At 37.9% G+C, this 17,162-nt stretch overlaps 1 protein-coding gene across 4 annotated transcripts in view; it reads right to left on the reverse strand.

The window, feature by feature from the left end:
- Spata1 (spermatogenesis associated 1) overlaps nucleotides 1-17,162 on the reverse strand; it is a 42,592-nt gene that overhangs the window by 8,928 nt on the left and 16,502 nt on the right. For 3 of the 4 annotated variants that reach the window (NM_001316756.2, NM_027617.3, XM_006502090.4), the window contains exons 7-12: nucleotides 15,638-15,731; nucleotides 14,999-15,080; nucleotides 10,065-10,173; nucleotides 9,127-9,252; nucleotides 3,496-3,674; nucleotides 1,977-2,075 (exon numbers count right to left, since the gene is read on the reverse strand). In NM_001316756.2, coding sequence (NP_001303685.1) covers nucleotides 1,977-2,075; nucleotides 3,496-3,674; nucleotides 9,127-9,252; nucleotides 10,065-10,173; nucleotides 14,999-15,080; nucleotides 15,638-15,731 — 689 coding nt within the window. The remainder of the gene's footprint in view (nucleotides 1-1,976; nucleotides 2,076-3,495; nucleotides 3,675-9,126; nucleotides 9,253-10,064; nucleotides 10,174-14,998; nucleotides 15,081-15,637; nucleotides 15,732-17,162) is intronic. The other variant, NM_001370604.1, reaches the window with a different exon arrangement.

The raw sequence follows: 17,162 nt of genomic DNA on the forward strand, positions 1-17,162 counted from the left end.
CCTCCTGTTTAACAGGCACACCTAGCTCACTAGACGTACATGAGATAATGTCCTTTATGTGTATATAAAGGGCAGTTGAAAGGTCTTAAAACATAGAGTAAAAGGAACCTTACTTTTTACTTTAACTTCAGAAATCTCAATGTATAGCAACAGACGCTAACAAGACCCTGGACACAAGACGCTTCAGGAAAGGACAGGTAATTAAGAAGCATGATAGGATATACTTTGTGCCCAAAATGCTTCAAAGGGTCTTAAATCTTTGGTGTTCTCATTTCATAATTAAGGAAACTTGAGTACTTTGCTCACAGTGTAAAGCACAAGGCTGGAGCAGCTATGAACTCTTCCACATAATTTGTGTTAACAATAAAGAACTCAGGCTTCCCTGGGTTTATCGTGTCACATGCTGTATTTTTAAACAAATTTTGTTAAGGTACACCATTAAGCCTTTAGAAGCACTCCTTATTCTCTGTTACCTTGAATTAAGTATGCTTGCAAAAGGCCCAGGCTTGCTTTTCTGCCCTTTATTTCTGATTAGCATTGGTGGGAATGTTTTACGTAGTTCATTCAGGAATCAATAAACACTTAGTATTGGTTGTATATCCTTTAGGCATTATGGTTAAATATGGGATTTTTTTTCTCCTAATCCATAAGCCCAAAACTTTACTTTCTTTGTGTTTTTAAAACCAAATTATTATTTATGCTCAAGTCATAAGTCACATTTGTAAGCTGTCCAAAGTGGTAGACCATTGTAAATTTAAATTAACAAACAATAAATCAAATTCAAAATGTAGGTCCTTAGTCACACAAGCTACATTTGAAGTCCTTAATTAATATCCTTAGGTAGCAGTGCCAATCATATTCAATAGTGAGGTATATAACATCTCTATTCTAGAAAGTGATAATTCTGTACCATGAAGCTATTCTGGAAAAATAATGAGTGGAGAATTTCTGGGGTCAGCTTTCCAGTTCTATATATATCCTTTGGTTTTGGTTTTGGTTTTTTGGGTTTTTTTGTTTTTTTGTTTTTTTGTTTTTTTTTTTGGTTTTACGAGACAGGGTTTCTCTGTGTAGCCCTGGCTGTCCTGGAACTCACTCTGTAGACCATGCTGGCCTCGAACTCAGAAATCCACCTGCCTCTGCCTCTGCCTCCCAAGTGCTGGGATTAAAGGTGTGCACCACCATGCCCGGCTTTATTTATTTATAACATATTTTATCAGTATCCAATTAAAGCATATATATATATATATGTATATATATATGCTTTAATGAAAGAATATATATTCTCCTGTTCAACAAAAGAGTTTGTTTTTTAAAATCTCAGCAGAGAAGTGGTTGTCTATCATGCACAATGGACTGCAAGAACCTCAAGGCTGAAACAAACAAACCCAGCACACGCACACACATGTAAAAACCACGACAAAGGCATGAGTTAAGAATGCTCCTGATCACCTACTAAACACCTAGTATACAAAAGTGCCTCCTGGGGAAATGAGGCTCATACCAAGGCGCTCTCTGCTCTGAAGGAAATCTAGCATCCAGTAGAAGGCCATGTTTCGCGTGTATGAAAATAACAAGAAAACGATTACCCAAGAAACGGGAAGAAAGAGAGGGAGTTAGGGGCTTATCCATAGGTTCGTCACATTTATAAACGTCTGAAACTCAGGACCTTGTGCGTGCTACACAACTGTAGAAACGATTTTTAAAATGTTTTTATCTTCTTTTCATATTGTACTGACTCACTTGGTCCTTTAACCTTTAATTACTTTGAGTAAACTTTTGCCTTTGCCTGTTACAACATGCATCTTTTTATTGTACTTAGTTTTCTCCATGCATTTTGTTTGTTGTCATCTAATTAATGCTAAAGAAACAGCTTAAGAAGAGTTGGTCCTGGCTCCCTTATAGCATTCAAGGTTAAAATGCCAAACACTTTATTTCAAGATGAACGTTATAATCTGAATAGGAAAAATAGAGATTACCTTAACTTCTAATATGAGTTTCATTTTATCAGTATCCAATTTTCTCTTAAGTTGGTCAATTGCGTGCTGTACTTCAGTAATCTGGATTATAAGATAATTCTGTGTGGGACATAAAATTATTTATTTAGTATATTTGTATATTTAGTATAAATAGCCTTATGAACATAAACTATGACGAGGTCATTAAAATCTATTTCAGAAGACAAACATTGTTTTGGATGAGTCTTTCTGTTGCAATCCTGTGCATTAGGGATTACTTCCTCTCTGTTCTACGCTAGTCATTTATTATTTTTAAAAAATGAGGCTGGCATCATGATGCATAGTTGTAATCTCAGTGTTTAGGAAGCTGAGGCAGGAGAATCTCAAGTTTAAGGCCAGGCTGGGTACACAGTAAGCTCCTGTCTCATTAAACATGATTGCTATTTGTAAAATGGACATCAACTTAACATCATTAACACTATTAACTTACGAAGATTGTTAGCAAACACCTAAAAATTAACATAGTATTTTATTAGCTGAATCAGATTAGGACTATTTAAATATGTGTGTGTGTGTGTGTGTGTGCACACATATATATTAAACTGCTTTATATAAGAAAATATAAAATAGGACCATGCTCTTTACTAAAGTTATTTAAGAGATTTAAACTTCCATGAAGGGCTGTGGTGGTGCATGCCTTTAATACTTGGGAGGCAGAGGCAGGCAGATCTTTAAATTCAATGCCAGTCTAGTCTACAGAGTGAGTTCTAGGACAGCCAAGGTTACACAAGAAAAACTGTCTCAAAAAACAAAACAAACAAAACATTTTAAACTTCTCTTGTGAACCAGATTCTCATGTTGAACCAATAAAGCTGTAAGAAAAAGTATTAAGTATGCTAAAATAGTATCAACTAATATGGCAAGTAAATATTTTAGCCTAGCTAGGTTTTTTATATTAAATTTACCTAAAATCGTAAACATTCACTATTTCATCATGTCTACAATGACGTCATTATCATAATTAACAGATTTTTAACTCTTTTGGGTATGCGAGATCAGTCTAATAAAAAGCAAAGTGTTAAGTGGTTCCTGGGTTTATTCCTTTATTTTTTGCCTATTAAATTATGTGGTAGAATTATACAATAAAAGATAATCTTGTCTGTGGTGTAAGAGTCAAGACTATCTCAAAAAATGATTTGATCAAAATTACATATAATTTAAAAAGTTCTTTAGAATATTCTAAGTTCTGTGGGTGCTTAAAGCCCTCTCATCACAGGACTACAGTGGGCTCCACACTTTACTCTAGTTGTCAGGTATTTATCTCTTTGTAATGGTAATTTGCCTAAGTCAGCCAGAGCATTCCTGCAGCCAGAGCATTGTTACTGATTCAGAGTTCTGCTTAGTTGACCTCCACCAAGGTAAAGGAAAGATTTCTATATTTCATAACTTTGGGCCAGGTTTCTCTCCTATTTTAAAAACATACGAACCTACTTCCTGGATAGGACTTTTCTCGTGGAAGAGGGCACAGTTTACACAGTACCTTAGAATCTGAGATATTTGCCAAATTCCTTGGTCGCATCTTGATCTCCCTGGCTTCAAGCTGCATGAGCAGTTTTTTATAGTAAAGTTCCAAATCTTCTCGAAGTTTTGTTAAAACTTCCTCCAATGATGCTGTGACTTTCTTGGTGTCAAGGTATTTTTTCTTCCAGCTGTCAGAGGCTACAAACAAAACACAAATTACAAAAGTTATAGTTGTTACTGTTAAAGGATTAAACTTCTAAGGTAAGAAGGACCTAGAGTTTAACAACAACAACAAAAAAAAAAAAAAAAACAAAAAGCAAGAAGCAAGAAGCAACCAATTAAAAGCATTTTTCTTCTCTCCTTTTTTCTATCTCTTATGGACTTACTCAATATTTTAGAGCTGAGAGAAACATTTGCTGAATATCATGACTGGTGTGCTGGTTTGAATGAGAAGGACCCCTATAGGCTCAAAGATTTGAATGCTTGGCACAAAGTTAGTAGAACTCATTGAGAAGGATTAGGAGGTGTGGCCTTGTTGGCAGATGTATCTCTGGAGACAGGGGTTTCTCTTTACCTCCTGCTTGTGTATCAGATGTAAGCTCTCAGCTGACATCATGCCCCAAGTGCCATGCCTCCCTGCCTGCTGCCATGTCTCCTACCATCATGATCAGGGTCTAACCCTTTGAAACTATAAGCAAGCCATCAATGAAATGTTTTTTGTTATAAGTTGCCTTGGTCATAGTCTGTCTGTCTGTCTGTCTCCCCCCCCCCCAAGTTGCCTTGGTCATAGTGTCTCTCTCCCCCCCCCCTTTTTTTTTTTTTTGGTTTTTGAAGACAGGGTTTCTCTGTATAGCCCTGGCTGTCCTGGAACTCACTCTGTAGACCAGGCTGGCCTCGAACTCAGAAATCCACCTGCCTCTGCCTCCCAAGTGCTGGGATTAAAGGCATGTGCTACCACTGTCTGGTTTGGTCATGGTGCCTCTTAACAGCAATATAAAAGCAATTAAGACAGAAGTTGGTACTAGGGTATTGCTGTGACAGACCTTAGCATGTTGCCTGTTGGAAGAATGCTGACTTTAGGAATTTGGATTAAGAAAGTGGTTTAGTAATGGATGTAGGGTGCACAGCTTAGAATAAGCATTGGAGAAACCAGGATTGTCAATCACATGGGACAATTTCCTTCAACAGTAGGAAAATGAATGACACCTAGTCACCTGGAATACCAGAGTGATAAGTGATAATCAACCTGGTGATTCTTTGCTGTTCTATTAGGAGTCAGCCTCCACCTGGATCCCCCCAATAGCCTGAGTATTATTTAGGTCCTAGTCCTGCAATGAATAGAACACATCCATATGAAAGAGGCACCATGTACTAAATATAAATACTTCACCAACAGAATCTATTCTTACGCTTAACACAGACCCTTCCTCTGGGGCCCAGCCCTGAGTTCTGTTTATCAGTCAATAGAATTCATCCTTATTGTAAAGGTCAAAGGTCATAAACTCTACTATTTTAAATGTGCAAGAAAAGTAAACCATGAGGTCAGTCTCTGGAAGGCTATGACCCAGTGTCTGCAAAGATGACACTGTCCCAAGTTTCATTCCTCACCTCTCCCAGATTATCAACACCCCTGTCACCACCACACACATAGCATATATTCTGTGTCATTGTATATTGGAAGTATGTCATTTGCTTTTTTATTTTAAAAGCACTTAGATTGCCTTGATTCTCAGAAGAAATTGGGCTTTTAAATACTGTTTTAAAAACACATATATACACACACAAAGACTAAAATATTATAGAGATTTTTGAAGTTACATTAAGTTCATTTTGTATTGTGTTATGACTATTTGAGGCCAGGGAATGGAATGTGGTGATCTGAGTGCTTGGTATGAAGTTGGTGGAATTCTTTGAGGATTAGGAGGTGTGGTTTTGTTGGAGATCGTATGTTACTGAGGGTGAGCTTGAGGTTTCAACAGTCTACGCCAGGCTTATTCTCTCGTCTTCTACTTGTGGGTCAAATGCAAGCTCTTAGTTACTGCACTAGCAACACGTCTGCTTGCCTGTTGCCATGTTTTCCAACATGATGGACTAATAATCTTCTGAAGGTGTAAGCAAGCCCCTAGGGAAATGCTTTATTTTGTAAGTTGGCCTGTTCATGGTGTCTCTTTACAGCTATATAACCAAGCCACTTAAAAACAGACTAAAGTAATGATACATCTATGGACCATAACTAGGTTTGTCTTTAAACAGTGTCTGAAAAGTCTTTATTAAAAAGTACTGAGATCACCGTAGAGAAAGCTCAAAGGACCTAAATTCAGTTCCCAGCTCCCATATCAGAAAATTCATAACTACCTCTAATTCTAGTTCCTGGGGATCTGATGTCATTTTCTAGTCTTGCAGGTACCCACATATATTCACATAGTTGTATATGCATTCACATAAATAAAAACTTAAAAAATTAAAAATAGCATGCATATCAATATATATTTATTTTATTTTTGGAAGATATGATACATTCTAAGGCTGTTTCATTGATTCAACCACCATATCAAATTGTTTTGTGGAATCAGATGACTCACATTCACAATTTATCAAAATTACTCTATAAACAGTTCCCTTATGTTCTATAGCATAGTACGTACTGGATTTGGAATACCTGGGGCACACCTCTGCATGTATCTTTGAGGGTGTCCAACGAAGATTAACTGAGGATGGAAGACTTATCCTGAATGTGAGTGGTGGAATACCATGGTTAGGAGGAGAGAAAGCCAGCAGGACCCCAGCATCCTCCTCTGTTTCCAGCCATCTGATGTTATCTCCACATGCCTTCTACACTGGAATGGAATTTACCTCCTTAAACATGAGGCAAAATTCTCATTCTTCAGAAAGGCTTCTTCCCTTTCAGGTTGCTTCTATCAGGTATTGTGTTACAGTAATGAAAAAGGTAATTAATGCAGGCAATTTCTCCACCCCAAGGCCCTTTGCTGAGAAAAGTAAATTATTTCAGCACTAAGGGAAGTCTAAACACAGTCTGCTTGGCCACCCAACTGCCTGCCTGTGTTTATTTCTTTGAGATTATCATAGAACTGAAACGTAATGAAAAATTCTACATTTAAGATGGTTTGAGGACAGGCAGCCGCATAGCTGCGAACCTTCAGGCCAATGCTTAGCTGTCTCTCCACGCCCTGCTCTCCACTCAGCAGCTCACAGTACTGGCATCTTTCTGAAAGCTGCATTATCTTCTCAGTGGTCCCTTTGACCCTGTAACCATTACTCCACTCAGTGGTAATTAGCATCTTCATTTAAAAACAAATAGTTTTACAGGGCTGGGACTTAAAAACATAATAGTTTTCTTTCTCTCTCTCTCTCCTCTCTCTCCTCTCTCTCTCTCTCTCTCTCTCTCTCTCTCTCTCTCTCTCTGCAAACCAACCCCCCCCCCATGTAGTCCTGGCTGTTCTGGAACTTGTGTAGATCAGAATGGCTGTGATTTCAAAGATCTGCCTTCCTCTGCCTCCCAAGTGCTGGGATTAAAGGTGTGTGTCACAGCACTTGGTGCTGAAATGTTTTTAAAACTATGTAAATACCTAGCTTAAGATTCTCCAACAGCTTCTACCTTACTTAGAATAAAATTTTTTGAAGTTGTTTTCTGTTTTCTTTGTTTGTTTTCTACCTTCCACTTTATGCTCCAGGTACCATGGCCTTGTTTCATCCGTGAATACCACAAGGTTCTCCTCTTCATCTGATGAGTATGGTTTCTCTTATGCACACTGCTGTCTCTTTACTTGTCTGCCTCATTAATCTGATTTGGGTATTTGTTAAGAAATACCTTCTTAGGAACCCTAGCTAAAGGCCAATATTTTTAAATGTTGTTGTTGTTGCCTGTATGCACATCTGCCCCACAGAGGCCAGAGGTATTGGATGCCCTGGAACTGGAGTTTCAGGTGACTGCTAGCTACTGTATGGCTGTTGAGAACTGAACCTAGATCGTCTGGAAGAGCAAGCAGCTGGTTCTCTTACCACTAAGCAACTTTCCAGCCCCAACTGTGATCTTTTAAATTAGTTTAAAAATGTGGATCACTAGCTGATAATCTCGTTATCAGTCTCCTACCATTTGGAAGCATACTGCACTCTTAGTACCTAAAATAATAGTCAGCACATAGCAGGATCTCTTCCCCCTCCTCTTGTGTACATTACTTTTGAAGTAGTGACCAATAATTTCTATTTTATATATGGAAAGAGTAATAAGTCCAAGAAAAAAGGAAAACTTGGCCTAAGTAAGTGTTGGGATCTAGTCCCTGTGACATCTACTCCAGTGCTCATTAGATTCTTCCAACATTACTCAAGGCTGAGTCACTGCTGCTGCTTCTATGGTAATGATTTAATATTCTTAAACATGTTCATCTGAGCTTATGAAATGAACCATGGCTTTCAAGCTACTTTTTGTGCTATTTAGCATTTTGCTATATTAAAAATTCTAAAATAAATTAATCCCACATATGGCCTTTTCTTTATAATCCTCAAATTCAACCCAAAATGAAGGCCTCTCAAATCATCTAATATTTCTCAAACCATTATCTGTAGAGGAATTTAAATTTAGAACATGGCTTTTCTGGCAAGAGGTCACATTCAAAGACCATCTAGGTCTGTGTGATCTGGCTGGAATATAGACATGTCTTTATCCCAGGAGACAGAAGTAAGCAGATCTCTGAGTTCAAAGTGAGCCTGGTATAGAACAAGCTTAGGTCCAGACATGGTGGTACACACCTTTAATCCCAGTACTCAAGAGACAGGAGCATGCAGATCTCTAAGATGTAGTCAATTAGATTAAGTCAGTGAACTGGGAAGCAGTTGAGTTTGTAGAATTCAGAGGCAGTTTTTACAAGGGGAGTTTTACAGAGAGAGGTTGAAGAGAGAACAAGCTAGGTACAGGTAAAGAGAATGAGCCAGAAGATTAGAACATATTGCTAAAGTTAGTATGAGGCTAACCAGAGCAATTCAGTGAGAAGCCAGTTTGAATGAGTCAGCATGGAGAGGAGTTTTGAACCGGAACGGCTGAGGTGACTAGCGAGTCAGAATTCAGAAAGAGCTAGAAAGGGTGAGCTTATTCATCTGTAAGTCTCAGAGGCTGAAAACATTCTAGGCCTAGATAATTATAAGGAGGCCAGAAGCTTCCAGGACTAGACTTAGGTTAGCAGACAGGCAGTAAGCCTCTGAGATGACGATTACGTCAGGCAAATAAAAGATACTTTTATAATCATACTTTCTTCACCTTGGCTTACATTTCCATTCATTTTTACTAGCCCTAACCAGATTCCTTCTCATTATATTGCAAGAAAATTATTTTTTCCTCCTATATTCCTTCCTTCATTCATATCAGTAAAGCAGGGAGGCACCTATATCCCAAAGTAAAGTACCCATGGCAGCTCAAAGACTCAAAGAAGGCTCCTAAAGTCCATGATTTACGGTCTGTAGGAAACAAGTTGAATGACTGTGTTTTCTATACTGAGCAAATTGCAACCATGTAATACTTAAACTATAACAAGTGAAATCTTAAATATTAATTGTAATTCTAGTTTATGCTGTATCAACTTGTAGAACTTAGGATTAGTTTTATTTATAGCTATAAAATCTGGGTAATAAACTTTACCATGATATCGTTTCGATTTATTTTGTTCAAATAGCTTATCAACTTTTTTTATTAGTTCTTCTCTAATATTTTCCAGATATTTTCGTTCTTCCTTTACTTGTTTCATTTGTTCAATAATCTTCTCTCCTAGAGAGATTATAACCCAGTTATCAATTCTGAAAAGCTAAAAGATGTTTCATATTCCAAAAGACAGAGCTAAAACCTTAAAGTGTGTAAACAGCAAGAATAAAATATACTCAAACCATGTTTTTCTTTCTGCTCTTACCACCATGGAGAACATGGAGGAGACATTTTGATTTGCATGGATTTATAAAACAGCATATTTCTTCTGCATTTACATATATGTGTAAAACTAGGTAGTCAAGTTTAAGTTATTCTTGAAATTTTTAGTTTATTTATTTTGGGCCCAAAGTTATCATACTTATATCTCCAATGGAAAATACATGTTTGAGAATAAAATAATATTAGTAACTAGCAAATATTAATATAATACTGTAACAAAAATTAATATAATGTAGCTTTCTGTTATAGTAAAATATGTATATCAAAATTTACCATTTAGCTATTTTCTTTTTCTTTTTCTTTTTTTTTTTTTTTTTTTTTGGTTTTTTGAGACAGGGTTTCTCCGTATAGCCCTGGCTGTCCTGGAACTCATTTTGTAGACCAGGCTGGCCTCAAACACAGAAACCCGCCTGCCTCTGCCTCCCGAGTGCTGGGATTAAAGGCGTGCGCCACCATGCCTGGCCAGCTATTTTCAATGTACAATTAAGTGGCATTAAGTTACAATGTTGTATAACCATTCCCACCATCCATCTCCATAACTTTAAAAAGTACTCATGAGCTGAAACTTTTTGGCCATTAAACAATAATTCCTTATTAACACAGTTGACTTTGCCTCACACAGAGATATCTATATTCATGGTCTCACAAATACTTACTCTCAATTTTTAATAAAGAGGTATCAGTTAATCTTGAAGAAACCCGCTGAGAAGGAAATGAAGGGAAATCAATCAGATCTGGCAGGGCAGTGCACTCCTTGTCACACACCTGTAAGCAAGCGTGAGAGTGAACAGAACCGGACAGGGGCAAGCATTCTTTTGTCCACAAATGTTTGCTAATGCATGTCAGCAATGTCCTTTTTATTAGAGAGTGATGAACTCCCAAGTTAACATTTGTCTCTATAGATTATTTCTTATGTCTCACCTCCCATTTCACTAATACTTGGACATGTTATGAAGACAGTATAAACAAAAGCTTTAAAATTTCATTATCTTTCTTCCAAATGTGATTTCTTTTCAAGAGTTCTAATGTTAGTGGCTCAATATAATAGCTTCTTAAAGTTTTAAGATGGATACTGCTGTTTTTCACCCCGAGCCAAGAAAAATTGATGAGTCTATTGCATTTTCAAAATGTTAGTATATTGTTTTGTATCTTATTCTTATATGCTCTACATGCACTGTTTATATTTCTTCTTCATCTTTTTCTTCCGCCTACCCCTCCCCCTTGTTTTCTATTTATACTTGGTGTTGTGTGTGATCTATGCCTGTGTCTATTTATACTTGGTGTTGTGTGTGATCTATGCCTGTAGGGCCATTGGTGTTGTGTGTGATCTATGCCTGTGTCTATTTATACTTGGTGTTGTGTGTGATCTATGCCTGTAGGGCCATTGGTGTTGTGTGTGATCTATGCCTGTGTCTATTTATACTTGGTGTTGTGTGTGATCTAGGCCTGTAGGGCCATTGGTGTTGTGTGTGATCTATGCCTGTAGGGCCATTGGTGTTGTGTGTGATCTATGCCTGTAGGGCCATTGGTGTTGTGTGTGATCTATGCCTGTGTCTATTTATACTTGGTGTTGTGTGTGATCTAGGCCTGTGTCTATTTATACTTGGTGTTGTGTGTGATCTAGGCCTGTGTCTATTTATACTTGGTGTTGTGTGTGATCTATGCCTGTGTCTATTTATACTTGGTGTTGTGTGTGATCTATGCCTGTGTCTATTTATACTTGGTGTTGTGTGTGATCTAGGCCTGTGTCTATTTATACTTGGTGTTGTGTGTGATCTAGGCCTGTGTCTATTTATACTTGGTGTTGTGTGTGATCTATGCCTGTACTTGTGTGTGATCTAGGCCTGTGTCTATTTATACTTGGTGTTGTGTGTGATCTAGGCCTGTGTCTATTTATACTTGGTGTTGTGTGTGATCTAGGCCTGTGTCTATTTATACTTGGTGTTGTGTGTGATCTGGCCTGTATCTATTTATACTTGGTGTTGTGTGTGATCTATGCCTGTGTCTATTTATACTTGGTGTTGTGTGTGATCTATGCCTGTGTCTATTATACTTGGTGTTGTGTGTGATCTAGGCCTGTGTCTATTTATACTTGGTGTTGTGTGTGATCTAGGCCTGTAGGGCCATTGGTGTTGTGTGTGATCTATGCCTGTAGGGCCATTGGTGTTGTGTGTGATCTATGCCTGTAGGGCCATTGGTGTTGTGTGTGATCTATGCCTGTGTCTATTTATACTTGGTGTTGTGTGTGATCTAGGCCTGTGTCTATTTATACTTGGTGTTGTGTGTGATCTAGGCCTGTGTCTATTATACTTGGTGTTGTGTGTGATCTATGCCTGTGTCTATTTATACTTGGTGTTGTGTGTGATCTATGCCTGTGTCTATTATACTTGGTGTTGTGTGTGATCTAGGCCTGTGTCTATTTATACTTGGTGTTGTGTGTGATCTAGGCCTGTAGGGCCATTGGTGTTGTGTGTGATCTATGCCTGTAGGGCCATTGGTGTTGTGTGTGATCTATGCCTGTAGGGCCATTGGTGTTGTGTGTGATCTATGCCTGTGTCTATTTATACTTGGTGTTGTGTGTGATCTAGGCCTGTGTCTATTTATACTTGGTGTTGTGTGTGATCTAGGCCTGTGTCTATTTATACTTGGTGTTGTGTGTGATCTAGGCCTGTGTCTATTTATACTTGGTGTTGTGTGTGATCTGGCCTGTGTCTATTTATACTTGGTGTTGTGTGTGATCTAGGCCTGTGTCTATTTATACTTGGTGTTGTGTGTGATCTATGCCTGTGTCTATTTATACTTGGTGTTGTGTGTGATCTATGCCTGTGTCTATTATACTTGGTGTTGTGTGTGATCTAGGCCTGTAGGGCCATTGGTGTTGTGTGTGATCTATGCCTGTAGGGCCATTGGTGTTGTGTGTGATCTATGCCTGTAGGGCCATTGGTGTTGTGTGTGATCTATGCCTGTGTCTATTTATACTTGGTGTTGTATGTGATCTAGGCCTGTGTCTATTATACTTGGTGTTGTGTGTGATCTATGCCTGTAGGCAGAGGACAACTTGCAGAACTGTTCCCTTCTTCCAGCAAGCGGGTCCTGGGGTCAGCAGGCCTGACAGCAACCACCTAAACCTGCTCGACCATCTTGCCAGCTCTTGTCTCAATTTTCCTATTTTTACCTGTTCTTGTTAATCCAAGCCTTGCCATGTTGATATTTTTCTCATTATTTTTATAGATCTTAAATTGCTTTCAATTATGCTAGGTTTTTAATTTTCTAATTTACTAGTTAGTTACTACCTTTAAATTAATCAAGTCTTGTTTCTGGAGTAAGTTATAGAACCAGATTTCTCCAAGGTAATAGAAATTAGAATTTCTACATACATCTTTCTAAATACCACAAATGGAAGGCAGGTAATATATATACACACAGAGAGAATAAAATCACAGAACCCTGCAATTGTAAGAGTAACTCATAGTGTAGGCACCAATGCACCTTTGAGCAGAGCCTGATGCACTTTATATTAGATAACACTATACACAGCTTAGAAATGTCAATATGGTGCATTTTGGAGGGGCAAGACTACATCAAGAGCAAAAAGATTTGAATGAGAGGGTCCAAAACCAAGGGACTTGTAGTATAAGCAATTTAAGCTTATCCCCAACTAGCTTACAAATAAATAAGACTCAGACTTATTAACTCAGGTTATTTTATTTGCTTTGACAATTACTGGGGGGTCCCCTGACCTACTCCTCTAACTGTAGGCCTGGTTACCTCCTCAGTGGTGTACCCCAGATACTTGCTGTTTCTCTTGGCCATGTGCTCATGCTTCTTCTTCCCTCCTCGATGCTCCCTACCCCCTCTCACTCTTCCTCCTCCTCCTCCTCCAACCAGGTCACTCTAAAACCACCTACTTCTAGTCCCTCCAATAATTGGCGGTAGCCAATTTTATTTAGTCAATAGTTGTAAATCAAGGAGCAAGGTCTGCACAACAAAAGCTTATAAACAGGAGGAGTCACTTGTAGGCCTAGACCTTCTGCTGTAGAATTCGTATTACAGCACCAGCAATAGACCAAACCTCAGCAGGAACTGGAAGTAAAGGGGACAGAGATGGATGGTGGCCAGACACAGTTTCTGAAAGACTGAGGAAAGGGCTTTCAAAGGGCGAATTGCCAAGATAAGAGTTTCACTGAGTCAAGTTAGCAGAAACCCCTCAGCCACTGAGAAGACCTGTATTTGATCATCTCTGGAAGATTGGCTGCAGCTCTAGTTTTAGAGATCTCAGGCCATAGCTGGCTTTCTATAGTACTAGTGTTCCTATGATGAGGTAGCAACATGCAGCATGACTGTATGGCCCAGCAAACTATTTGCTTCATAGTGGCCGGCCGGTACCAGAACAAGAATATCTACCAAGTAGACTTCCCTCTTTCTTCCCTTGTGTTCCATACAGGCCCCCAGCATGCTGGAATGTGGTACCTTCCTTTAGGTTGGATCTTATCCACTTATCTCTCTGGAAACACGCTCACAAACACACCCAGAAATGTTCCTTACTAATTCCTAGGCACATTTTAATCCAAATTAAGTCAACAATCAAGATTTATAATCATATCTACCTCTTAAGGTTTCATTATTGTTTGCAGAAGAAATGGGAATTAAATTAATATGTGCAAAATGCTTAAAATAGTGCCTGCTAATAGATACTTTGTATATGCTTGGCCCAGGGAGTGGCACTATCAGAAGGTGTGGCCTTATTGGAATAGGTGTGTCACTGTGGGCATGGGCTTAAGACCCTCATCCTAGCTGCCTGGAAGTCAGTATTCTGCTAGCAGCCTTCAGATGAAGATGTAGAATTCTCAGCTCCTCCTGCACCATGCCTGCCTGGATGCTGTCATGCTCGCACCTTGATGATAATGGACTGAACCTCTAAACCTGTAAGCCAGCCCCAATTAAATATTGTCCTTATAAGAATTGCCTTAGTCATGGTGTCTGTTCACAGCAGTAAAACCCTAACTAAGACAGTTAGCTATACTAAATGTAGTATTTCTAGAATCTTAATAATGTCCTAAGTTCATACTGTGTATATTCACAAAATTCTCTCCACGTCTTATTAGTTCTTCAGAATAAACTGGTGATATAGTATCCATTAGCTTCTTTAGACTTTTGCTAGTCACATGAAACAGCATCCAAAGCCACACTGCTAGTAACTGAGAACCGGTGATAACAATCAACTATTATATACCTTGTCAACACACTCAAGAAATCTCTTCTAAAGAGCAGAAGTAATGAAATACATCCACCAGCATATTAAGTTACAAAATAGCTACTAAAGCTGACAATTAGATGATAGTACCTTAGGAACAGTGAGAACACTTAAGACAACGATCTAGAAGCTGCTGTAGGTAACATGTCCATCCCACTCATTTGGGCATATTATCTCTTCACAAAAGCAGAAACAAAAATCGAATCACCAGTGGTAATACTGATATTACAAGAAAATATTTATGGCAGTATAAATAAACACTTAAATATTTAATCTGGAGCTCAGTTGTAATCTCTCATGTTGCAATGGTACATTGAAGTAAAATTGTCACCATACCAGTGTGGCCTGCCTTCTGCTGAGAGCTGCGTTATCCTTCTCCTCATCCTCCTCCTCATCATCATTTTTCCAAAGAAATGGACTTAAAAGAGAATAACAAATTTGAAAGACATATTAAAACTTGATTCGTGAGTATTAGTATCTACTATTCATATATTAATGATTGTTTTGATGTTATAAAAACACAAATATAACTAAAATTGTTTAAAATTAATCTCAAAGCTAGAGGGTGGCTGTATCAATAGTCCTAAGATTTTTCCTGGCTAAAGCAGAGGACTGCTTGAGCCCAGGAGTTTAGGATCACCTTGGTCATCATAGGAATACACTCATATATATATATATATACACGCACACACACATATATACATATAAGTTATGCTGAGCTATGTTTTCTTTCAAACACATTAATGATCAATATAAACTACATTTAATATGAATAGTAAAATAAGATATTACTATGGATCTACCACGATTGAAAATTATTAGAAATATTAATCTTTAGTGAATGTAATTCTCTTGCTTATACAATTGTTGCTTAATTTGAAAAGACTGTAATCATTATATAAATCATTATAGAAATACATCCTTTTACTTACACTCCAGAGTAGAATAGATAGAATCAACATTTGTACTAGTTACCTTTTTAGGTTCCCAAAATAATCGTTTGATTCTTCCAATGATCCCAGCAACTTGGAATTTCCAAAGTGATTTTGTGTAGGTTGGCTTTCCTCAGCTGATGTTTATATTCATGCAATGGCAAATAAAATTCAAATATTGGAAAAGTAGTAAAGCATTGTTTTCTTTTCTTTTTTAAAAAAGATTTTATTTATTTTACTTATATGAGTACATAGATGCTGTCTTCAGACACACCATGAGATCCCATTGCAGATGGCTGTGAGCCACCATGTGGTTGCTGGGAATTGAACTCAGAACCTCTGGAAGAGCAGTCAGTGCTCTTAACTGCTGAGCCGTCTCTTCAGCCCAAGCACTGTTTTCATATGTATATATTATAACCTCATCTCATGAACTTTGCAAATACAAATTCGTATTTTCCAGAATAAGATTTACAATATATTAGTTGTATGAATAAAGGATTCTTTAGTGACCTCTTCTGGCCTCCTTAGATGCTGCATGAATGTGGAACATGTACATGCAGGCAAAACACAAATACATATAAACAAAAACTTCTTTTCAACTTGAAGCTGTGATTTTTATTTTAATTTATCTACCACTTATTTTCCAGTTGACATAGGCAATGTCAAGCAAACAGAAATTTTTAAAATGATCTCATTAATATTAAATTAATTAACATTAGACATAACAGCTGCTTAAAAGTAATAGTAAAACCCCAATCTGCTCACCTACCCTCAGTCACCAAGCGAAGAAATAATCAAACGTAGAAGACCTGTGGGTCCTTTCTGGTAGGAATACAAGATTCTGGTCATTCCTACCATCAATACAAAGCAAGACGCATAGCAGCATAGTATCTGTGCATCTTCATGACAAGAGACCTATTTCTATATTTACTCTTGAAAAATAATAATGTTTTGTGAAAATATACAGATTCACAGAAAGGGAGTAACTTTGAAACTAAGATTTGTACTTTGAGTTGTTTGTGACAAAGTTAAGAGAAATTTAAGCAAAGAAATGGCATGTGAAGGTTTAGAGTACTAATAATGTGTATACTAGTTTTAAATCAACAGTGAAAATTCAATATGCCTCTCGTTCAGTGCTATAAACACGGGCTTTAATAAAACACAGCTCAAGTCCTGGCATTGCCCATTTATTTCCTCTTTAAAGTGCTGCAGTGGTGAAGCATACTTCCCAAGACTTAGAAATCCTGATCCCTGAAATCAAGATCTGATTTCAATCCCAACTGTCATTTCCTAGATCAGGCCTGGAGTACCCAAGTCTATTGTTCTTATTGTTGCCTCAATTGTGTTTCTAGGACTGAAATTCAATCCTGTCACTCTTATTAAATACTCCAGGTGGCTTCCACTGTCCACTGAACTCTGTACATAGAGTTCGTAAAGATCCTTAGCTCCCTCTCGAGAAACACAAACTCATGGTACATGTTCACCCTCTCTCCTCATACTATAATGGTAAAACATGCCTGACTAGATTTACCCTGCTAACTAAATCCTGAAAATGCCATCCAGATCAT

Source organism: Mus musculus, chromosome 3, assembly GCF_000001635.26.
Source record: "Mus musculus strain C57BL/6J chromosome 3, GRCm38.p6 C57BL/6J".
Lineage (NCBI taxonomy): Eukaryota > Metazoa > Chordata > Mammalia > Rodentia > Muridae > Mus > Mus musculus.